General features: G+C 47.6%; 2 protein-coding genes and 2 non-coding genes across 4 annotated transcripts; 3 read left to right on the forward strand and 1 right to left on the reverse strand.

The window, feature by feature from the left end:
* Positions 1 to 4,998: 4,998 nt before the first annotated feature.
* On the reverse strand, positions 4,999 to 7,440 carry LOC119892992 (dynein heavy chain 17, axonemal-like; the record flags this gene model as incomplete). Its single annotated transcript, XM_038704913.1, is given in 2 exon segments — positions 4,999 to 5,234; positions 6,215 to 7,440. Coding segments are annotated over 2 exon segments (581 nt in total), but the record flags the coding sequence as incomplete, so codon positions are not given.
* A 3,551-nt stretch (positions 7,441 to 10,991) lies between these two features.
* LOC119892996 lies at positions 10,992 to 11,097 on the forward strand. Its single transcript, XR_005442739.1, has one exon. It is a non-coding gene; the product is annotated as a small nucleolar RNA SNORD89 (small nucleolar RNA).
* Positions 11,098 to 12,246: 1,149 nt separating this feature from the next.
* Positions 12,247 to 12,357, forward strand: LOC119892995. Its single transcript, XR_005442738.1, has one exon. It is a non-coding gene; the product is annotated as a small nucleolar RNA SNORD89 (small nucleolar RNA).
* A 4,790-nt stretch (positions 12,358 to 17,147) lies between these two features.
* On the forward strand, positions 17,148 to 20,212 carry LOC119892994 (zinc finger protein 239-like). Its single transcript, XM_038704914.1, has 3 exons — positions 17,148 to 17,345; positions 18,976 to 19,114; positions 19,193 to 20,212. The coding sequence occupies exons 1-3, from the start codon at positions 17,322 to 17,324 to the stop codon at positions 20,143 to 20,145; spliced, it is 1,116 nt and encodes a 371-aa protein (XP_038560842.1). The 5' UTR covers positions 17,148 to 17,321; the 3' UTR covers positions 20,146 to 20,212.
* Positions 20,213 to 24,808: the final 4,596 nt, after the last annotated feature.

The raw sequence follows: 24,808 nt of genomic DNA on the forward strand, positions 1-24,808 counted from the left end.
CAATGCTGCATGTTGGTGGATATTCTTTCTGCGTTTACTTCAGAATCTCTGTGTGAAAGAGGCTAATGAATGGAATGGAACGAAGTAGTACTCTATTGGTATCGGTATCACTTTAAGGGTGCATCATAGCACAGAGACAGCACTGGTGAAAATTACTAATGACCTCCTTATTGCATCAGACAAAGGACTTGTCTCTGTACTGGTTTTATTAGATCTTAGTGCTGCATTTGATACCATTGACCATCAGATCCTATTGCAGAGACTGGAATATTTCATTGGCATTAAAGGAACCGCTCTAAGCTGGTTTAAGTCCTATTTATCAGATCGATTTCAGTTTGTACATGTTAACGATGAGTCCTCCATGCACGCCAAAGTTAGTCATGGAGTTCCTCAAGGATCTGTCCTCGGACCAATCCTCTTCACTTTATATATGCTTCCTTTAGGCAATATTATCAGGAAATATTTCATAAGCTTTCATTGTTATGCCGATGATACTTGGTTATATCTATCTATTGTTCTGGGGCCTAAGCACCTCCGTGACGCATTATCTAAAGATATAGTTTCCCTTGATGGCATCGCCTGGCCTCCAGCACCACTGTGAGGAATCTTGGAGTTATCTTTGATCAGGACATGTCGTTTAAGTCTCACATTAAGCAAATTTCAAGGACCGCCTTTTTTCACCTACGTAATATTGCGAAATGAGGAACATCCTGTCTAAAAATGACGCAGAAAAACTAGTCCATGCATTTGTTACTTCTAGGCTGGATTACTGCAATTCCTTATTATCAGGCTGCTCGAAAAAGACTCTTCAGCTAATCCAGAATGCTGCAGCACGTGTTCTGACAGGAACCAGGAAAAGAGATCATATTTCTCCTGTTTTAGTTTCTCTGCAATTTAAAATCATTCTTCTTACCTACAAAGCTCTTAATGGTCAGGCACCATCTTATCTTAAAGAGCTCATAGTACCTTACTACCCCACCAGAGCACTGCGCTCATCCCATTATTGCATGTTACTAACACAACTTCTCCCCTTTCTGGTAGTCTTGTGCTTTCTCGTCCCTCTCCTCTCTCCTATCACTTCCTGCAGGTGTTTCTGGCTCTGGAGCTGTGGAGTCTGGATCTGTGGTTGCGGGTCCCTGCTGCCCCCGTGTTCCTGCTCGACACCCTCTGCTGCAACGACTATTGTTACTAGTCCTATTGTTATTATTGTTATTATAATCATTAACATTACGACTGTTATCATTAACACTATTATAAATATCTGTACCATTTTTCATTTAGTCTATAGCAACATCACCTTTACTGTCTGTACCTCTGTGTGTATTGTGTAGGCTGCCTCTCTCTCTCTCTCTCTTCCATCCCTCTCTCTCTCTCTCTCTCTTCCATCCCTCTCTCTCTCTCTCTCTCCTTCCCTCCCTCTCTCTCTCTCTCTCCTTCCATCCCTCTCCCTCTCTCTCTCTCTCTCTCTCTCCTTCCTCCCTCTCACTCTCTCTCTCTCTCTCTCTCTCTCTCTCCTTCCATCCCTCTCCCTCTCTCTCTCCTTCCATCCCTCTCTCTCTCTCTCTCTCCTTCCATCCCTCTCCCTCTCTCTCTCTCGCTCTCTCTCTCTCCTTCCATCCCTCTCCCTCTCTCTCTCCCTCTCTCTCTCTCGCTCTCTCTCTCTCCTTCCATCCCTCTCACTCTCTCTCTCTCTCTCTCCTTCCATCCCTCTCTCTCTCTCTCCTTCCATCCCTCTCCCTCTCTCTCTCTCTCGCTCTCTCTCTCCTTCCATCCCTCTCACTCTCTCTCTCTCGCTCTCTCTCTCTCCTTCCATCCCTCTCCCTCTCTCTCCTTCCATCCCTCTCCCTCTCTCTCGCTCTCTCTCTCTCCTTCCATCCCTCTCTCTCTCTCACCCCCCCCCCCCCCCCTCCCTCTCTCTCTCTCTCTCTCTCACCCCAACCGGTGGAGGCAGATGGTCGCCCACCCTGAGTCATGGTTCTGCTCGAGGTTTCTGCCTCTTAAAGGAAGTTTTTCCTTGCCTCTGTCTCCTAGTGCTGCTCTTGGTGGGAACTGTTGGGCTTCTGTAAATATCATCACAGAGTTCGGTCTAGACCTGCTCTTTTATGAAAAGCGCTGTGAGATAACTGTTGTTGTGATTTGGCGCTATATAAATAAAATTGAATTGAATTGAATAGAACTGGTATCTCTTTCAGGATACTGGTACTGGTATCACTTTCAGGGTATTGGCATCTCTTACAGGGTACTGGTATCTCTTTCAGGGTATTGGCATCTCTTACAGGGTACTGGCATCTCTTACAGGGTACTGGTATCTCTTTCAGGGTATTGGCATCTCTTACAGGGTAGTGGTATCTCTTACAGGGTAGTGGTATCTCTTTCAGGGTACTGGCATCTCTTACAGGGTACTGGTATCTCTTTCAGGGTATTGGCATCTCTTACAGGGTACTGGTATCTCTTTCAGGGTATTGGCATCTCTTACAGGGTAGTGGTATCTCTTACAGGGTAGTGGTATCTCTTTCAGGATACTGGTACTGGTATCACTTTCAGGGTATTGGCATCTCTTACAGGGTACTGGTATCTCTTTCAGGGTATTGGTATCTCTTACAGGGTACTGGTATCTCTTTCAGGATACTGGTACTGGTATCACTTTCAGGGTATTGGCATCTCTTACAGGGTACTGGTATCTCTTTCAGGATACTGGTACTGGTATCACTTTCAGGGTATTGGCATCTCTTACAGGGTACTGGTATCTCTTTCAGTTACTGGTACTGGTATCTCTTTCAGGATACTGGTACTGGTATCACTTTCAGGGTACTGGCATCTCTTACAGGGTACTGGTATCTCTTTCAGGGTACTGATATCTCTTTCAGGATACTGGTACTGGTATCACTTTCAGGGTACTGGCATCTCTTACAGGGTACTGGTATCTCTTTCAGGGTACTGATATCTCTTTCAGGATACTGGTACTGGTATCACTTTCAGGGTACTGGCATCTCTTTCAGGATACTGGTACTGGTATCACTTTCAGGGTACTGGTATCTCTTTCAGGGTACTGGTATCTCTTTCAGGATACTGGTACTGGTATCTCTTTCAGGGTACTGGTACTGGTATATCTTTCAGGGTACTGGTATCTCTTTCAGGATACTGGTACTGGTATCTCTTTCAGGGTACTGGTATCTCTTTTAGGATACTGGTACTGGTATCTCTTTCAGGGTACTGGTACTGGTATCTCTTTCAGGTTAGTGGTATCTCTTTCAGGATACTGGTACTGGTATCACTTTCAGGGTACTGGTATCTCTTTCAGGTACTGGTGTCACTTTCGGGGGAACTGTTAAGGGTACTAGTAACACTAACTGTACTGGTGCTGGTATCTCTTTCAGTTACTGGTGTCACTTTCGGGGGAACTGTTAAGGGTACTAGTATCACTAACTGTACTGGTACTGGTATATCTTTCAGGGTACTGGTATCTCTTTCAGGATACTGGTACTGGTATCTCTTTCAGGGTGCTGGTATCTCTTTCAGGATACTGGTACTGGTATCTCTTTCAGGTACTGTATCACTTTCAGGGTACTGGTACTGGTATCTCTTTCAGGGTAGTGGTATCTCTTTCAGGATACTGGTACTGGTATCACTTTCAGGGTACTGGTATCTCTTTCAGGTACTGGTGTCACTTTCGGGGGAACTGTTAAGGGTACTAGTATCACTAACTGTACTGGTGCTGGTATCTCTTTCAGTTACTGGTGTCACTTTAAGCGTACTGGTGTCACTTTAAGCGTACTGGTATCACTTTCAGGTACTGGTATCACTTTAAGGGTACTGGTATCTCTTTAAGGGTACTGGTATCTCTTTAAGGGTACTGGTATCACTTTAAGGGTACTGGTGCTGGTATCTCTTTCAGGTACTGGTACTGGTATCTCTTTCAGGTACTGGTATCACTTTAAGGGTACTGGTATCTCTTTCAGTTACTGGTACTGGTATCACTTTCAGGTACTGGTACTAGTATCTCTTTCAGGTACTGGTATCACTTTAAGGGTACTGGTATCTCTTTCAGTTACTGGTACTGGTATCACTTTCAGGTACTGGTATCACTTTCAGGTACTGGTATCTCTTTCAGTTACTGGTACTGGTATCACTTTAAGGGTACTGGTACTAGTATCTCTTTCAGGTACTGGTATCACTTTAAGGGTACTGGTATCTCTTTCAGGTACCGTATCACTGGTACTGGTACTGGTATCACTTTCAGGGTACTGGTATCTCTTTCAGGATACTGGTATCTCTTTCAGTTACTGGTACTGGTATCTCTTTCAGGATACTGGTACTGGTATCTCTTTCAGGGTACTGGTACTGGTATATCTTTCAGGGTACTGTATCACTTTCAGGGTACTGGTACTGGTATCTCTTTCAGGGTAGTGGTATCTCTTTCAGGATACTGGTACTGGTATCACTTTCAGGGTACTGGTATCTCTTTCAGGTACTGGTGTCACTTTCGGGGGAACTGTTAAGGGTACTAGTATCACTAACTGTACTGGTGCTGGTATCTCTTTCAGTTACTGGTATCTCTTTAAGGGTACTGGTATCACTTACAGGGTACTGGTGCTGGTATTTCTTTCAGTTACTGGTACTGGTATGTCTTTCAGGTACTGGTACTGGTATTTCTTTCAGTTACTGGTACTGGTATCTCTTTCAGTTACTGGTACTGGTATCTCTTTCAGGTACTGGTATCACTTTCAGGTACTGGTACTGGTATCTCTTTCAGTTACTGGTACTGTTATCTCTTTCAGGTACTGGTATCACTTTAAGGGTACTGGTATCACTTTCAGTTACTGGTACTGGTATCACTTTCAGGTACTGGTACTGTTATCTCTTTCAGGTACTGGTATCACTTTAAGGGTACTGGTATCTCTTTCAGTTACTGGTGTGGTAAATCATGTAGTGTGTGATGCGTTTACAGGTCAGGCTGGAACAAAGAAATCACATAAGCTGCGGGTGTGTCTGTCCTACCGCCCCTCACGGTCGTCGTGGACATTGTCTTCATGTAGGGCGTCGTCATGGATATCGTCGTGGAAATTGTGGTAACGGAGGGCGTCGGGATACGGTAGGAAGGTCCGCCCCTCTATCTGAGCCTTCATCACCAGCGCCTCGTTCTTCTGTTTCTCCAGGAACCTCAGCGCCTCCTCGGCCACGCCCGCCGCCCAGCTGCTGCTCACCTCCGGGTTGCTAAGCAATGGGCAGGTCACCTGAGGAGGGAGAGACGACCTCCAGCTGTTAGTCACAGCCTAGACGTCCTGCAGGTGGAGCTTATCTGACTTAGTCTTCATATTATCGTTAGCCTGACTTACCAAGCTCTGTTGTAACCATTAGTCTTTATTCTAGCTAGTCTAACCTAAATTAGCATTAGCATGTAAGCTTTAACTTACTTTACCTTAATTAGCCTTAAGTTATCCTAACTTAGTTTTTTACTTTAGCCCACAGACTGTATGACAAAAGTGGGCGGAGCCATCGTGACGTCCCCCGTTAGTTTGTAGTAGTAGTCTTGGTTTCTTGGAACCAGACGTAACCATATTTGGACGAGATGGTGGAGCTAGCTAGCTTCAATCAGGATACGAGTCGCCTCTGTCCTGATTGACAGGTCGCCATGGTAGCGTCTTGTCAATCAGCTTGTAGCCCCGCCCTAAAGCCTCCCCTTCTTCCTGGTCTCTGTTCCTCTAAATGGGACCATAATTTACTAAATGAACATCATGCTGTGTTGAAGAAGACTTGAAACTAGCGACTGAGACCATAAACTCATCAGGAAAGTGTTTACTGAGGGAATAAATCAGCTGACAAGTAGAAACATTTTCTTTCTGCAGCCGCTGGAGTCGCCCCCTGCTGGTTGCTGGAGAGGACGCAGGTTTAAGTCGCCCCCTGCTGGTTGCTAGAGAGGACGCAGGTTTAAGTCGCCCCCTGCTGGCCGCTAGAGAGGACGCAGGTTTAAGTCGCCCCCTGCTGGCCGCTAGAGAGGACGCAGGTTTAAGGCTCTTCCCGCTTCCCGCGGAGGTTCCCGCTTGCTTTATCCTTTTTATTTACAGTGTACTTATGAAACCTACCACATTACAGTTAGACTTAACTTATTGTAACTTAAGTTAGCTTAACTTGGTCTCGCTTAACTTACTTAGCCTGTTTCTGTTAGCCTTAACTTGAAACTTAGCTTAAGTTAGCTCGCAGTCAGCCGCCTTACCTCCTCAGAGACCGAGATGATGAAGCTCATGGCGTCCTCTCCCTGGACTTCTTCAATCATTAAACTCTTCCTGGCGTTTTCTTTACTGATGACCTCGCGGCCCGTCTTGGAGACACAGATAACTTTGGTTTGGACATTTTTGGGGAAGTCGAGGCTGACGGAGAGTCCAGAGTCTGGACCCCGACAGATGAACAGGTGAGTGCAGTCCTGGGTGTTGAAGAAAGTGCTGAAGGTCACCTGGTTCTCCTCCTCAGAGACGAACTCCCGCCATGTTTCAGGGTCCAACCTCAAAGCTTTGACAGCGAAGCCCCGGACAGGCTCCAACCGCTCGTCTTTACCGTCCATCTGTCCGTTGTAACGTTAAACCGTCTTCTTTCTGTCTCGAGTTTCTTAAAGTATGAAATTACTTAATTTAAAACAACTATATTAACCAATCTGTCGGGGGGAAACCAGTTAAAACCGTAGACTGTATGGTTAAAACTTAATCTGACGGTTGCTGTTGTTTTTCACTAATAACGGTCAATTCAGTCACACGCGCGTGCTGCCTTCATCACGCCGTAAATACGAGATTTGAATGCATAAAAACTTCGTAAGTTTGTAAATAAAGAGATCGAACTGTGGCGATTTCTTTACATTTAATTCATAATGTGGCAGCTCGTTTTAACTCGTAGTAACCAAATCTTATTTGGGTAATTTATTTGACCAGATTCACTGTCGAAAAATGACAGATTCAAACATAAAGAACCTATGAAATGAACATTATTCACCACCACATCCACACAAATATCGCTTTAACCACGTGGAGTGTTTTAATTCAGATCGTCCCCTCAAACGTATGAAACCTGTTTATAATGTAAACACACATTAAATAAATAAATTATCTGCCGGACAGCCTCACCAACATAAGAAAGCAGTACATCCGATTTCAGTGGCAGTCCGTAAAGGCAGCATGGCGGGGTTAACTTTTTTCAGATTTTTTTCTTTATGAAAATACATAAATGTATAAAATACTTTCCCCATATTCAACTAATACAGCTGTAGCGTCAGTTTTATATTTGATTACATTACTTTATTTAGATTTTAGTAAAAAAAGAGTTTGTAATATATTATATAATTTATTCCCAGTATTTTAAATAAAACACAATTGTTCTGTTCTTTGTCAGATTCTACTGTTTGAATCACTTCAGTCTTCTTGATCACTATTTCCTGTCACTGATATCAGGCCGCTGCACGCCAGCCCAGAAGGTGGCGGTCAGTCTGCCACCCGCCGAACACCAGAAGAAGAACAACAACGCGCTGTGATTGGTCGCTGGGTCGTATAAAGAGGCGTGGCGCTGGGCGCGGGAAGCTGTCCGCTGATGTGACGTAGCTGCTGCTGATCAAAGGCTCGTTTCCAGGCAACAGGCCGGCGTGTGCGCCATTAGCTAACTTAGCAGCAGCGGCTAACGTGAGTTCCAGGCTCCTCTGTGGACTGAGACCCGGACAAACCGGCCCTGATGGATCCGCTGAAGGTGAGCTGGAGTCCAAACTCCGTCTATCAAGCAGACAGGACTGAAAACAGCGCCCGTGTGGCGGGAATGTCTAGAAAGATGGCGGCCAACCTGGCTGACGCTGCGTTAGGCAGCTCGCTGCTAACGTGTCTGCTGCTCCGGTTTCTAAAGTTCTGTTTCTAAAGTGGACTTTAACGTTTATACGCTGCTCCCTGTCGGAGATGTGTCTTCACTTCCGGCCACGTGCTCCCGTAGTTTCCTTTGTCTTTAACGTGAACATGAACTCGGTGCTAGTGAAAATGTTCACAACGTTACTGAAACCTCTTCCCTCCCGCCGCCTGAGTTCGGCCAGTAGTTGAGTTTGTGCTGCTGGTGCTGAACCCGTCTCAGGTGAACACGTGGTCCAGGTGTGAGACTCTGTGACGTCACCTATCTGATTTAGAGTTATCCAGAAAACCCAGAACCTGCGTTTGTAAGAAGCAGGACTAACTGACCGGTCTCTGTCCTTTTCCAGGTCCAACAAGAACCAGTCCTGCAGGCCAGAAGTGAACCAGGACCTGTGTGATCTGGCTCTGCCGCCCCTCAGCTCGGGGTCAAAGGTAAGATCCACTAAACAGAGTCCAGGTGTGTGTGGACTGGTTTACCTGCCAGGAAGTGATGAAACGAAAGGCCGACTGAAGCCCCCCCAGCAGTCTGTTCACAGAGGGGGGGCCGTGACAAAACCGGACTGAAGCGTATTCTGATCCTGGCTCTGAGGGTTTATAGAGGACCGGCTGATCAGGGTCTACCTGTTGCTTCACTCTGCTCTCTGATTGGCTCTGACAGGACGACCGGCTGGAGATGAAGCTGTGATGTCGCCGCTGAGGTCAGGGCTCCAACGCGGCGGTGAGTGAACATCTGGGACGGTCTCCAGTGCTAGACTCGTCTAATGCAAGGTTCATAAAATAAAGACTTTAGAGTTTAGACCACAACGACGAGACACCTGACCCCCGGGCTAACTTTGGTCTAGGATTGTGTTGCCATGGTAACCACCGGACACGTCCGCGGGGTCTTAAAGTCTTAAGAGGAAATTTTGTGAAAATTAAGGCCATTAAAAAGTCTTACACTCGTTTTTAACAAGGCATTAAATTTTGTAGATCTCTCTGTCAATGTGAACGTCCTGTTTGTCCGACGCGTTGGTGAACGTGTTTATGTTGCATAGCCAAAATTACTAGACAGCAGGACGTAGCGCGTTATTTTGTCTAACGTTGGGCGCAGGGATCTGCCGCGTGAGCCTTTCACACTGATACAGGTCTGTGCGACGCGGAAAACTGACTTACAACCGACCGTAACCTTCCACCACGCCGGGCCCCCAGTGCTAATCGTTGTAAACATGGTCGGACTGAACAGCCCTGTTACTCAAACAAGAGGCGCCGCCAGCGGGTGAAGCGGTGAGACTGAAGACAACGGGGGGGAAAATATAAGCCGCGGCGTCTGGCTAACGTTAGCTGGCTGTTTAGCTACATCTGTGCCTCTTAATGAAATACGTTCAACTTCTTCTCATCAGCGTCACTTTTTGTGAACAGATCATCTCAGCCTGGATGGAGCAGGACATGACGTGCTACAGTAAACAGTTATGATTAGTGAGGAGCTGGTAGGCTACTTAAAATAAAGGGACCAACCACCACGTAGAACATTTTCTTGCACAAAGTTAATGAATAAAAAAGACTCCAAACAAACAGCTGGAATTAATATTATCAGAGTGAGCTAAATACTGAACTACTATAATGAATATAGTAACGAGATGATATCAAACTAACAGTTTAATATTAACAATATACTTAATATGATGATCATTTATCTTAGCTCCTCCTCCTCCTCGTTGTGTGTCGGGGCCCCTGTAGCAGTCAGGTGGAGCCGGGATGCCTTTGTGCCAATCTGTTCAGTAAAATGGATGTAAAACAGAAGTTATTGTGATAATAATGTACACGGATCAGCTTTCCGAAGCAGACGGCAGCCGTTGATCGCAAACGTCTGTGCTGCGCTGCCGACGTTTATTCTCCAGCTCTGTTCCCTTCTGGCCCGGTTGAACTATGTTTACACAGTGGTCGATCAAAGTGTTTAGTTTTACAGCCTCCATCTATCTAAAGATAAACGTAAGTTAAAGGTGCGTTGTGTGGTTTTTTTAGTGGCTTCTGGCAGTAAGGTTTCACCCTCTACATACCTGAGAATATGTCAGCTGGCAAACTAACATTATCTGGAACACGGCGGGTTGATTATTTGTAAGCTCTTGATTAGTGGATATGGGATTAAATAAGTTTGGTCCCCCCCCCCCCAACTCATTTTCGAATATGTAATGGACACTGACAGTTTAAAGTCCTTAGCTGTAACTATTTAATCTGATCACTTTGTTTTGTTTACTTGATTTCTTTTTGCATATATTTGAAATGATCAACTAAAACACAACTGACTGTTTAACATGAGTTGCAGTAATGTTGCGCGTCTAAACGTCGTCGCAAATGTCAGGCGATGGATTTTGGCAGGAAGTCCGAGCAGCCCGTCACACAAACAGCAGGTCTCGACAGGCTGTTGTAGGTAACGGAGAAAGCTGGTCAGTGCCTCAATTTTCAGGTGAGGTTACAACCGGGAACACAAAGGCGCTAAAACGGTTATAAATGGATTTAAATTCCCCCCTTAAAGCTGAATCTGACTGAAGCAGTTAAAGCTCAAAGTGGCGCAGCAGCGTTAAATTATGTTGGAAGGTCGTGAAGTGTCCCTCAGGATTCCTGAGAAAAGGGAAGTGGCTCCTGTTAAGTTTTTAGGGGCCACAGTGACCTGCTGTGAATGTCCCCCAGTGAGGACGGTTCATCGTTGACCCAGGGAGCAGCTGAAGTACTGCCGCCTCCCGTTTCAGGAGATTTCCTCTTAAACATTTCTTCGTGGCGTCTTGTACCGTGTTGTTGGCTCTTTCCTGACGCTCCGCACCTTAAGGTTAACGGTCATTATTTAACAAATGAAGCATTTCTACCGCTCCACTAAATGTTCCAAGTCAAATGTCCTTAACTATTACACTGCTTCCCCCCCGAGGGGAACCTGCACCGAGCGGCTGGCTGCGCCTCAATCTGCCTTTTTTTGTTTTTGAAAAGTGTCTCAGTGTGTTTTACCCAGAATTCACTGCGGTCCTCTCAGATAGTCAGGCTCTTCACTGCTTCGTGCAGCGGTCTGGTTTAGACGTCTGACTATGGCTTAGAGTAGATATCCAAAGTCTCTGAACCAGCATCCTGTCAGAGTGGGCGGGGCTAACGCCAGCTGGGAGATGATGTGAACAAAAGGCCGAATTGTAGCGCCAGGCAGTTTGTTCTCAGAGCCGGGCGCCGTGACAAAGACCGACCGAAGCGTTCATCTGATCCCAGCTGGCTGGAGGTCACCTGACCGACTCGGGCAGCTGATTCTGTTTCCTGTTGGGAACGCGTTTCGCATGACCCGTCACAGACTCGACTGTTTGTCTTTACAGCTTCTGCCTTTATCAGTTTGAACGGGCAGCACGAGGAACGCCGCCTCATTTAATTCGCTCATTAAAACTCAAACAGAACTCCTCGTTGGCGTCACTCGTGGTCACGGCATCAAACGGCCTGTAAACTGGAGGTGTGGATGTGCAGCTGATCTCTGGAGGAGCAGGAAGTCGGGAGCTGCTGCTCGTTAACTTCACTTTAAACGCAGCTGAAGTTACAGAGCAGCTAATGAGCCGCTAGCTTCCCGCTCAGACGTTAGCTGCCGCTAACCGCCGGCAGGAAACGGGCTTCTATTAACTGACCGTCACTGTACATTTACTGCAGCCTGACCGCTCGCTCTCCTGCCCTGAGAACAGCGGTCAGGTCCTCTGCACCATGAGAGGAAGCTGGCGGCGTGTCGCTGCACAGCGAGACGTAGACAGAAATGATGGGATGAAATTTTGGTAGCGGCGCCACTGCTGAATGAACCCGGAGGGAAGACGGGTTCTGCTGGTGCTGAACCCGTCTCAGGTGAACACGTGGTCCAGGTGAGACTCTGTGACGTCACCTATCTGATTTAGTTATCCAGAAAACCCAGAACCTGCGTTTGTAAGAAGCAGGACTAACTGACCGGTCTCTGTCCTTTTCCAGGTCCAACAAGAACCAGTCCTGCAGGCCAGAAGTGAACCAGGACCTGTGTGATCTGGCTCTGCCGCCCTTCAGCTCGGGGTCAAAGGTAAGATCCACTAAACAGAGTCCAGGTGTGTGTGGACTGGTTTACCTGCCAGGAAGTGATTAAACGAAAGGCCGACTGAAGCCCCCCCAGCAGTCTGTTCACAGAGGGGGGGCCGTGACAAAACCGGACTGAAGCGTATTCTGATCCTGGCTCTGAGGGTTTATAGAGGACCGGCTGATCAGGGTCTACCTGTTGCTTCACTCTGCTCTCTGATTGGCTCTGACAGGACGACCGGCTGGAGATGAAGCTGATGTCGCCGCTGAGGTCAGGGCTCCAACGCGGCGGTGAGTGAACATCTGAACCAGCATCCTGTCAGAGTGGGCGGGGCTAAAGTCAGCTGGGAGATGATGTGAACAAAAGGCCGAATTGTAGCGCCCGGCCAGGCAGTTTGTTCTCAGAGCCGGGCGCCGTGACAAAGACCGACCGAAGCGTTCATCTGATCCCAGCTGGCTGGAGGTCACCTGAGCAGGCGGTCAGACCGCGGTGACCTGATCTGGATCTTTGTGGCTTCTGGTTTGCAGTGGGCGGAGTGTGAACTGGTGACGCTGACGTGTCTCCTCCTTTCACAGGCGCTGGAGGACGAGCCCTCGCCGTCGGGCTCTGGTGACGAGCGGTTTCACGCCGGACGGGCCGGAACCTGCAGCTGGACGCGAGCTGAACTGTTGTGCAGAGGAAAGTTTGTGTATCTGAATTTTCCTGTAAATCAGTCGCTCATGTTGCTTTTCAATAAAGACGTAAACTGGACCTGATGTTTGTTCTGTTAAGCGTGAGAGGAACCTTCAGTTTCACAGGGTCTGCCAGGCTGCAGCAAGACCACCTGCTGCTCGGAGGACCAGATCAGGGCTCCTGGAGTCCTGAACAGCAGAACTTTAAGTGATGGATATAAATCAACAGTCTGATCAGTGACGTGCTTTACAGACTGTTGTGTCCTCAGCTGGGGGTCCTGGGTGGTGATGCTGTCCAGGAAGGGAAGTGTAGTCCACTACAGTCTCCACGGTCTGCCCCAGGTGGTCCAGGTTCCATGTTGACTGAGCCCAAACCACAACAGGCTCTCTGGTTCTGTTTCAGATCTTTATAAATAAACTCAGTTGCACATGATTTTAAAAAAAAAAGAGGCCAGAAAACGCTGCAGCTACAACACCATGAACAGACTAGAATTAAAGCTGCAAGCAGCGTTGGGCGGGCCCTCGCACTTGTAAGCGCGTCCGCGCGTGAGCCGGCCGAGTTGCACATTCTGGAGCTCTGCCGGTGCGGCTGTGAATTTCCTACGCGGTTCCGACGCCGCATGAATGTGCTATATGTCACTTCCTGTGTCCCCTATGTGGAGCTACATAGCACTTGCCGCTATGAATATAAATCGGTATTGACGTGTAGATGTCTGCGGGGTGGGAGAGTTATCAAGCACGTAAAGTTTGTTTCAGATGTGAACATGTACACTGAACAATAATGTACCCAAACAATAAAATAAATTCCTTTTATATTTCCCTGCCTTGTTGTTTATGTGTACATACAGAGGAAGAATGTGAGAACAGCACACATTTCATCGTTACTGTGTGTTAGAGCATGGGAGAACAGTGGATACTTTTAATACAGCCCACACCCCTAATACTGTGTAACTATAACAAGTAGAGAACAGAAGAAAAAGATGTTCTTTCTTTACAACTGTCTGCATAGCTTATTCATATTGTGTAATGAATGAAAATAAATAGGCCTACTAGGCTCCTCTCTACTTTGACATTTAAGATTAGCTTGTTTGATCCACCTTCATACACATGTGACATTACTGTACAACTTGAGAAAGGTGAGTTGTTTTCTGCTCCAGCCTGCCTAAAAGAAAAGCATTTTTGGGATTAAATGGACTTTATTAGCTGCTGCAGTGCAGGATGAACTCAGAATAGACCCATTTCTCACCTTATTATTCTAAATCATGCAACGAAGAAGAAGAAATGCATAAGAAATCCTGGGACAAAATCTGTCCACAAATACTGTACAGCATGTAGTCTGATGATCAAGACTTGTGTTATATCTGACTTGGGCAGTGAAATGTTTTTTTAATTCATGTGGTCATAGTTGTCCACAACTCAAATCAGAATATAAGAAGAAATGTTTTATACCACCTCAAGAAGGCTTCCTATCAGAAAGGTAGGAAGGTATTTCAAATGTACAACTGCAGCACTTAAATCTAAGTAAAGTAATTTCCCTGACATTTTTGTGTTACTTTACTTTTAATAGACCCATGTAAGAGGTTTTATACTTCCTGTGAGTATAATCCAATCAATCTTATTTTCATACTGTATATCCGTTGTGTAATTTGATAAATTGTGTTGTATGTCGTGCTCGCATCTCAGAGAAGACTCTGACTGCAACATGCGTCTTTGTAAAGAGAGAAACAGACAGAAAAAGTCTCTAACTCTGCCTGTCAGCTCGCTCTGCTCCGTTAAAACTGAATTTACCATACAGAATTGAATACGAGTGCACTCCAGATTTAGCTGCAGCCAGCTGACCGTGTGCTTCTCCCTATACCACAGTTCTGTGTCCATGCATGCAGCAAACTGAAAGCACTGTCTGTCGGAGCGTCTACGTGAAAAGAGAAGGAAGACATTGCTGGTAGTATTGTCTTCAGAGTTGTTAAACACCTCAGCGCACTGAAGGAAGCCATCTGACTGTGTGAGGGGCAAGATCGTTGATGTCTGCAGGCAGAGTAGGAGCTCTCCTGTCTGACTGGTCCACCAATAGCAGAGAAGATGACCCCTTGAGACACAGCCCCTCCTCATTTGCATAATGAGGCAGAAATGCATACAAAAATTTAAAAAAGACAGGCAGAAATAAATACCATGGGTGAAAATAAATAAGGTAAATAAATACAAAGGAAGAATAAAACAGACAAAAATATTAAAACACACACATAAATAAATACATTAAAAAAATTAGTAATAAATAAAGTTGAATAAACAAATAAGGTAATTATAACAAAGGTGAATAAGTAAAGGCACTAATTAAAATATATACATTTATGTCTCCTTGTATAATTTAATTACTACCTACATTTATTTATTTACTTTATTTTTTTGTGTATTTAATTGGATGCTTATTTATTTATTGAGCATTTATTTATTTCTGTATTTATTTCTGACTGTGTCAGGATCGGTCCTCCATAGCGGGGTGGGAGAGTTATCAAGCACGTAAAGTTTGGTTCAGATGTGAGCATGTACACTGAAGTTACAACAACTTCCTGTGTCATGGCGAAGACTTGATCTCTGACGCCACGCCACGGACACACCCATTGACGAAAACTCGCAAATAGCACAACTTTCATCTTCAATGCCTTTAGAAGGCACAGCACAAATTTGAAGTCGGTCGGACTAAATCCCTAGGAGGAGTTCGTTAAAGTACGAAGTGTGTAAATCATCCAAAATTTGACGTAAAATTCAAAATGGCCGACTTCCTGTTGATTTTAGGGCATCGCTCCAAGAGGCTTTTTTGTGCGTCTGGACAAGATACATGTACCACAGAAAATTCGTGCACGTAGGTGAAACGTGCGGCGGGGGCTGCTTCGTTAAAAGTCACTTCCTGTTGCCAGCAGGTGGCGCTATGACTGTCTGTGAATGTCAGCATGTACATGTGTTCAGGGCGGGACTCTCATCCTACATGTACAGTTTGGTCCAGATGTGAGCATGTACACTGAAGTTACGACAACTTCCGTGTCATGGCGAAGAGCTGATCTTTGACGCCACGCCACGGACACGCCCATTGACGAAAACTTGCAAATAGCACAACTTTTCATCTTCAATGCCTTTAGAAGGCACAGCAAACATTTGAGGTCGGTCGGACTAAATCCCTAGGAGGAGTTCGTTAAAGTACGAAGTGTGTAAATCATCCAAAATTTGACGTAAAATTCAAAATGGCCGACTTCCTGTTGATTTTAGGGCATCGCTCCAAGAGACTTTTTTGTGCGTCTGGACAAGATACACGTACCACAGAAAATTCGTGCACGTAGGTAAAACGTGCGGCGGGGGCTGCTTCGTTAAAAGTCACTTCCTGTTGCCAGCAGGTGGCGCTATGACTGTCTGTGAATGTCAGCATGTACATGTGTTCAGGGCGGGACTCTCATCCTACATGTACAGTTTGGTCCAGATGTGAGCATGTACACTGAAGTTACGACAACTTCCGTGTCATGGCGAAGAGCTGATCTTTGACGCCACGCCACGGACACGCCCATTGACGAAAACTTGCAAATAGCACAACTTTTCATCTTCAATGCCTTTAGAAGGCACAGCAAAAATTTGAGGTCGGTCGGACTAAATCCCTAGGAGGAGTTCGTTAAAGTACGAAGTGTGTAAATCATCCAAAATTTGACGTAAAATTCAAAATGGCCGACTTCCTGTTGGGTTTAGGCTATGGCTCCAAGAGACTTTTTTGTGCGTCTGGACAAGATACACGTACCACAGAAATTCGTGCACGTAGGTGAAACGTGCGGCGGGGGCTGCTTCGTTAAAAGTCACTTTCTGTTGCCAGCAGGTGGCGCTATGACTGTGGGTGAATGTCGGCATGTACATGTGTTCAGGGCGGGACTCTCATCCTACATGTACAGTTTGGTCCAGATGTGAGCATGTACACTAAAGTTACAACAACTTCCTGTTTCATAGCGAATCATCAACGCCACGGACACGCCCATTGACGAAAACTCGCAAATAGCACAACTTTTCATCTTCAATGCCTTTAGAAGGCACAGCAGAAATTTGACGTCGATCCGACAAAATCCCTAGGAGGAGTTCGTTAAAGTACGAAGTGTGTAAATCATCCAAAAATGGCCGTAAAATTCAAAATGGCCGACTTCCTGTTGACTTTAGGCTATGGGTTCTTGAGGCTTTTTGTGTGTCTTGATACGATACATGTCCCCAGAAAATTTCGTACATGTAGGTTGAACGTGAACGAGGGGCTAATTTTTTCCAATTTCTAGGTGGCGCTAGCGAGTCATTTTGCAACGCCCATGTGCGAAACTTGTAGAATACGAAATTTTTCACCGGTTCTGAGATGTTTGCAAATTTTGGTGAGTTTTCGAGAATGTTTAGGCCATGTCAGTTGAGCCTACTTTGCAGAAAAAATAAAAAATAAAAAAAAAAAATAATCCGAGCAAATTCAATAGGGACCTCACACGGTCGTGCTCGGGCCCTAATAAAGAGTGCTGAGACCTTAGTCCTGGATCTGTAGGGCAGCGGCCCCCCTTCACTGTAACGGGACGGCGCTGCTGCTCTTCGGTAGGTGGCGCTGGTGCAGCTGTGACCAACATTAAAACACAGAAGAAGAAAGCGCGGCTGCAGCAGCCGCAGAAGAAGAAGCTGTTCGCTCCTCGGGACCAGCGGTCCGGTTTATTAACGGACACACGTTGATCCAGCAGCGGAACCGGCGGGATGGACACCGACACGGCTTCACCGGTAAACGCAGCGCGCGCCCGCCGTTCCTCCTCCGCCCGGAGAGCTCCACACCGGGGCCGTTAGCGGCGCTAAGCTAACGCAGCTAACCCGCAGCCCGCCGCCGAACTCCATTTAGAAACCGGCACAGAAAAGATCCTCCCGCTGCTCCGGGTCCACACGTCCCCCCGCCGGACCCGAACATGACTGAAGGTGTTTTTACCGCCTCCGGTTCGTTCGGCACCAACAGAACCCTGATCCAGTTGGATCTGTTGGTGCCTGCCGGACCGTGAGGACTGAAGCAGGGCTCGGTTTGAACGAGCCGGACCAAAGAACTGGTTTTAGTCACGGGGCTGGAAGGTTAATCTGCCGCATGTCTCTGGACAGACTGTAAAGTGACCGGATTCTGAATGGAGTTCGGTTGGGGTTGTGTCCCTGCTGAGGGCTGGTGTGGAGGCCTGCGGTCCTGGTTCCTGACACTCGCACTCAGATCCCTTACTTCAGTCATAGTACTAATACTTCACCAGTACTCTGTAAAATGTTGTTACGGTTTCTGCCTCCTGGTCATTAAAGTGCAGCAGGATGCAGCTGCGGCTCATTCTGACCTGTTCAGACTGCAGCTGCTGACTCTGGATCAGTTATTAAGCTTCTGTTTCTGTTTGAGATGATTTCAACACGTTGAAACGATCTAGTTTTATTTAAAAGTTCAATCAGGAAAAATCCCAGCGGCTCCACTCTGGTCGGGCTCAGGGAGAAACTTTCTTTATCAGGTTGATCTGAACTCTTAAGCTGATGATACGCGGAGCAACTTTTAGAGCAATCGTGCAGAGCAGCGTTGCTGTCAATGGTAATGAGTAAAGATTACTACCGTAATCCTCTTCCACGCCACTCCGCCACCCGCACCGCCGTTACCCGTTCAAAACATAGTCGGACTTTCCACCAGCAACTTTAGGAGGCAAAATAACCAGATAGATTGGCAGACGTGTGGATCAGCAGCTGATCACCTGATGATTAAACAAACACGGACGTGTGGCGTTATTCTGCAGCCCAGTCTGACCCCCTGCGCTGGTTTCACTGGTTTCACTGGTGCGTCTCCAGCAGCTTCAGCACTTTATTCTGATGGAAACCTGCAGCAGCACTAACACTAAACAGACTGCTGCACGCCAACGCTGTAGCCCGACTACACGTCACAGAGACGCGGGCTGCCTGCGCTGTGATTGGTCCGTAGCCAACAGTAAATGCACCGTTTTACTTTTATTCACCTTCTTCCACCAGTGAGTTTTGGAGAAACGCACACTGATAGAGAAAACCGTCCTGTGAAATGTTCGGTGTGACCAAGAAAACATTTAGTGGCCCAAACCCCAACGTGGCGTCCTCAAACCCCAACGTGGCGTCCTCAAACCCCAACGTGGCGTCCTCAAACGCCAACGTGGCGTCCTCAAACGCCAACGTGGCGTTCTCAAACGCCAAGATTTTCAGGTCACCGTCACAGACGAGCAAAGAAACCAGGAAATCCTCAGATTTCCGAAGCGGGAATCCTGATCGATGACTTTAATATTCTGCCGCTGATGGATGATTCGCCGCAGCGTTATATTAGCGATGAGCTCTTTGGAGTTCAGCGGACGACCCGTCTGACCGTCTGCTTGTTTTTCAGGACGCAGCTGAAGACGTCCGGATCAAACTGGAGCCGGACGGCGACGTGGAGATCCAGTCGTATCCGGTCCTCAAGAAGCTGTCCGTCAAACTGACCGACTGCAGGGCGTTGCTGGATGGGCGGGACTTCCTGTCTCTTGGTGAGAGATCTTATATTTGCGACCTTTTGATTTAGAGAACTCTGGGGTTTCTGACCTCTGACCTCTGACCCCCTACAGACGAGCACCCTCAGCTCTGCCACCAGAGGCAGATCCACGCGACCAACACCGGCAGAAAGATGGTGTACTGCTCCGAGTGTCAGAGAGGGTTCTACAAGAGGTCTCACCTGGAGGCTCACCGGAGAACCCACCGGGGACAGGAACCCAACCAGTGCTGGCAGTGCGGGAAGACCTACCCGACCCTGATGAGCCTCGTGGTGCACCAGCAGATCCACGACCGCAAGGAGCCCTACCGGTGCTCCTACTGCGAGAAGACCTTCGCCCTGAAGCGGGACTGGAAAACCCACCACCGGACGCACTCGGGGACCAAACCCTTCAAGTGCTGGTTCTGCGGGGACGGCTTCAGCGAGCAGGACGAGCTCACCGAGCACCTGGAGGTGCACGAGGGGGAGAAGTGCTACCACTGCAAAGTCTGCGACAAGATGTTCGTCTCCTACCAGGGCTTCAACTTCCACCGCAAGTCCCACAAGAGCCAGAAGCTGCTGCCCTGCCTGAAGTGCAAGAAGACCTTCAGCAACCCCCAGAGTCTGAAGCTGCACCAGGTGACCCACTCCAACAGGAAGCCCCACAAGTGCCCCACCTGCGGCAAAGGCTTCAAGCTGCTGAGCGGCCTGCGGTGCCACCAGAGGACCCACGAGGACCTGAGGGACTACCACTGCACCGAGTGCGGCAAGTGCTTCTCCAGCCTGCAGGGCCTGAAGCTGCACAACCGCACCCACACGGGCCTGAAGCCCTACAAGTGCACCGAGTGCGGCAAGAGGTTCACCCAGTCGCCCCACCTCAAGTCTCACATGGTCACCCACACCGGGGAGCGGCCCTTCCTGTGCACCACCTGCGGGAAGAGGTTCACCCAGTCGTCCCACCTGAGTCCCACATCACGCTGTTCCACGTGGGCGAGAAGCCGTTCACCTGCGACGACTGCGGGAAGAGCTTCACCATCGCCCACTACCTGAAGATGCACCGGCTGAGCCACACCAAGGAGAAGCTGTACCAGTGCTCCTACTGCGAGAAGTCCTTCTCCTACCAAACTCCTGGAGGGCCCACGAGAGGATCCACACCGGCGAGCGCCCCTTCAGCTGCCGGGAGTGCGGCCAGAGCTTCATCACGTCGGGCTCGCTGCTGAGCCACCAGAGGTCCAAACACACCGGCGAGAAGAGCCACTACTGCATCACCTGCGGGGAGTTCTTCTTCACCAGCTCGCTGCTGCGGGTCCACCAGCTCGACCACACGGGCGAGCGGCCGCACGCCTGCAGCTGCGGCAAGACCTTCAAGACCAAAGGAGTGCTGCGCTACCACCTGAAGAGGTTCACCGACCACCAGCCGGCGAGTGAGCGGGGCCACGGCGGGGTCGGCCCGAGAGGCGAAGCGCAGACGCTGCAGGGTGCATGCAGGAGGGTAGTTACTGTCGGGCGTCCGCAGGGGGCGCTGAACACGTGTTGAATCTTCATCAGGCCCTCTGAGGGTCCAGAACTAAGTCAGAACCCAGAGAGACGCTGCAGAACGTCCCTGCAGAGTCTCAGTGAGAGCTGACTGCTAACAGCTGCAGCTCGTGCTGCTGGGGCCACAGTCGTGCTGCTGGGGGCCACAGTCGTGCTGCTGGGGGCCACAGTCGTGCTGCTGGGGCCACAGTGTCAGAAAGGTTTGGTGCTCAGCTAACGATGACATGAGTTTTCTGTCGGTTTCGGGTTTTTGAAGCTGCTTTACAGAAACTTTGTTTTGTGATCACTTCTTCATGGTTTTGTTGTTGTTCTGTTATAGAAATGATTTAAACTCCTCCTCCTGCTCCTCCTCCTGCTCCTCCTCCTGCTCCTCTCCGCTCTGCTTTTATGTAAAAGAGAACAAACACTAAGAAGTTCTGAAGCTGCAGGCAGAAACACCACAGAAGAAGAAGAGCGCCGGGAGGTTTAAAGTCGGTGTTAAAACAAACACGTGAAGCACTTCAGGTTTGGTGGCGTTACGGTCCAGCGGCTCACCTCTGACCTCAGAGCGCCACGTGTCATAGATCTGGAACGTATTGACCTGATTGGCCGGCAGGTGTTACAAAGAGCGTGACGACTGAATCAGCAGGACGTCTGTAGCTTTTGACCACGAAGGACTCGTTATCGTCCTGACGATCAAAGAGGCAGCGACAGGAAGTCTCTAACACTGACGCTGCGTTCACTCTGCGCGCCTGAATGACCGTCACAGCCTGAAAGTGATGTCACGCGCAGCACGCTGTCACAAACGTGTAGCCGCAGAGGTTCGCCCCCGTTAGCTCCTACCCGCTAACCCTCCTGGGTCACATGTCTCCGGATTTATGACAAACGCTCGCAACTTTCTGTCCGTCTCATTTCTGGTTCTGTACAGCGAGTATCGGCCCACAACTCTCTTTCCACCTGACAGGTAGCGTGCACGCCACGCGGAGCACTAACCAATCAGAGGCAAGGTTGTTGAACACAAAATAAGACTATCTGGCGTCCAGACTGAGGTCGTGTTTTGAATAAGAGGTCCGGATCAGATCCAGGTCGGGTTGATCGGAGTTCACGGAGCGGCGGTGAGCGACGACGCCAGGATGTCTTTCTGCTCGTCCTCGCCGTCACCTGCTCCCAGATTCTTTCCTCCACCTGAAATCCCCCGCCGGGTGCGTGTTTACCTCCGTACGACAGCGTGCTGCGTGTGACGCTTCGGTCTGATCTGCGCCACATTTAAACTAAGATGCGACCTGTCGGCGGACGCAGCTGTAAGGACCCGTTGGACCTGCGAGCGACCCGGTCCGCTCTGGTCTCACGTCGACATTCTTTGTGATGGTTTTTGGTTCCAGGAGCTCTGCAGTGAAATCAAACCTGTGAACTCATGGTCACGTTGTGTTTATCAATAAAAACACTGTACAGAACAAAGTGTCCTCAGTCTGTCCATCATCTGGAGGATAAACGGCCATTTTAACGTCTTATTTACAAAGACGACAAGGAGAAAACTAATAAAACACACGGTGTATAGACTTTGGTTTCACAGACCTTTAGTGTCTTTGGGGAAGTCTGGAAGAAAATCCACGTTCGTATGAAGAGTATAAAGTAAAGTCAAAGTATTTCTGGGCGGGAGGATAGAAACCAAAGTAAGGAACGGGGCCACGCCGACGACCTGAGGCCTGTTTCACAAAAGCAGAATTTAGAAATCCAGGATAAGAGATAAAGCCAGGCTGGACCTGCTGTGATCAGAGCGTCCTGGCTTCATAAAGGCCAAACCAGCTGAGGAGGGGGAAGTAATTCAGATCAGAGACCACGCGGTCGATCACAGATTCACTGATGCTGAGAGCCATGAACGTCGTGTGCGGCGTACTTTATTGGCCGTTACTCACCGTGTGTAAGAAGGTTTATGATGAAAAAATGCACATAATATTAAGAATAAGTAAAGAAAGAAACACGGACATTATTAAAACAGAGAGACGACTTGATGAGTAAGTAGCTCATAATTATAACGTTACCATGAAGGGAGCAGTGGACCTTAATGTGTCACTCAGCAAATAATTACAACCACTGATCAACATCTGCTGTCTATTCAATTAAATTGTATTTATAGAGCGCAGTATATAAAGTGTTTCTTTTCCTCATGGTATTGTGTGTATATATGTGTACATATACAGATAGAAAAAGTAACTGTTGGAAACATGAGTGGGGAGTCGGACTGTCAGTGGTTTTGAACATTAAACACTTAATTTTCTGATTTCTGGAGAATATTCTGCACCAGTTTGTGGTGGAAATGTCTTTATTCATATAAAAAGAAAACACAAAATTCAGCTGGCAGGTGATAATTCAAAATAATAATAATGCAGGAACCAGCAACAATGAAAATACTGTATGATGTTTTTAACTTGAGGCTGCAGTCCTGCAGTCTGACAGCCAGTCTATCAGGTCAACACTTCCTGCTGTGCTAATGAATGTCTTTTACAAACTGATGTCTGAACTGCACACACTTGAACAAATTAACTAAATAAAAAACAGGAGTAGATGTGGATTTAAAAAGAAGCACTGAGGAAAGAGAGGCGATCACTGCAAAGCACACGTGACTGTAGCACGATGTATTAATCATTGTTTTCTCTCCCAGCAGATGATCCCAGGGAGGAAAAACATCCCCTCCCTGTTGTTTCATGAAGACTCGGCACATTATAGCCTCCGTACTGAAGTGGGCCTGGAATTTGGGAGTTTTATACAATTATGAAAGCTAATGAAAATGATTTATAGCTCCTGTAAAGTGCGCGTGTGCCTACATTTCATTTTTCAGGCACGATCTAACATCACAGTTCTGTCACTTAAGAGCTGTGATATTTTTAGCCTCTCACACTTTCTTATTACTGTGCCCGAGTTACTTTTCCTTTTCTTTATCATTTTCCTTTACATGTGCGCGCGTCTCCTCCAAAGATGAAACCTTAGTAAGAAGCACAAACTGCTGTTTTAATGCAGGCTGATGGAAAACATGTGAAAAAACAGGAGAACAGGGAGTGACTGGGAAAAACCCACTCAGGATATCTGGGATATCCAGACTTAATCCGCTATCTTGGTTTTGTGAAACATTTATCTAAAGCGTCTAAATAAACGTTTTTACTTCCGCTGCTTTTATTGTGAAGGTCAGGAGTCACACCTCGTGACTTCCGCTCGTGATGTAAACAGTGAAGATGGCGGCCTGCTGTGTGCGTCGCGCTGTCCTCAGGTTCAGGTGTCCAGGAGGAAACGTGAGACAGATCTCAGCTGGAAGGTCAGTTTGTGTCAGACTCACCTGGACGGCAGGTGAGTCCCGCGTGCAGGTCCGGGTTCCGCCCGAACCGGGCACTGGGTCACAGACCGGTACAGGTCCAGAGACGACCTGCAGATCTGTCAGTAATCATTCCAGTTTATTTTATCTTCTCTCTAGATAGATACGGTGCTGAAACTGAATTAAATTAAAAAAACCCCTTTAATAATAATAATAATAATAATAATAATATGAACTAAAGACGTAGTTGAGGCGCTTGTTGCGGTCAAACTGCGACACCTGCTGGCAGCTGTTGGTATTACAGGCTCCATGTTGCGTTCACTGACCTGTTTCACGGCTCGTTGTCTTTTCTTTTTTATTATAATTATGTCAAATCCAACCATCAGGCTGCAGAGCGGCGGCTGTGTGACTCCGGAGTCTGTGCAGGGGACGCGCTCGGCATGCTGGGTAAAAGTAAGCAGCTGTGAGTTCATTGGTACAACTTTCCAGAGCTCACAGAGTGGAGGAGGAGGAAGAGGAAGAGTGCTGTGGGCGGCAGTCGGTACGTAGAGTCACAAAAAACATGCAACACTTCTTTATCCCTCATTTGCATAATCTATTATTTTACAACTTTAATGCTTTTACACCAAACTCCAGTCAGAAATCTGCAGATTTAAGACTTCCTTATTTTTTATCTGTGTGTTGTGTGTGTGTGTGTTGTGGGTGTGTGTGCGTGCACGCCATCAGCTTTTTCCCTGTTCGGCAGTACTGATGAAGACCAACGAGATGAAGCCAGCAGAAAGAGGATGAAATGATCCTGCTGCTGAAGAAGGCCAAGGTACTAAGACCAGTAACTGTAGAGGCACCAGCATTAGTACTGTAGTAGTATTAGTAGTAGTACTGCAGTAGTAA

The sequence above is a fragment of the Micropterus salmoides genome, unplaced genomic scaffold (assembly GCF_014851395.1).
Source record: "Micropterus salmoides isolate LMB-PRFRI ecotype aquatic unplaced genomic scaffold, ASM1485139v1 Ms_hic_scaffold_783, whole genome shotgun sequence".
NCBI classification, from domain to species: Eukaryota; Metazoa; Chordata; class Actinopteri; order Centrarchiformes; family Centrarchidae; genus Micropterus; species Micropterus salmoides.

Excerpts from the sequence above, each read along its gene's own strand:
- LOC119892994 (XM_038704914.1), top strand. The coding sequence starts at position 17,322 with ATGGACACCGACACGGCTTCACCG. Across the intron at positions 17,346-18,975 it reads ACACCGACACGGCTTCACCG|GACGCAGCTGAAGACGTCCG; the intron begins GTAAACGCAGCG and ends CTTGTTTTTCAG. Across the intron at positions 19,115-19,192 it reads GCGGGACTTCCTGTCTCTTG|ACGAGCACCCTCAGCTCTGC; the intron begins GTGAGAGATCTT and ends GACCCCCTACAG.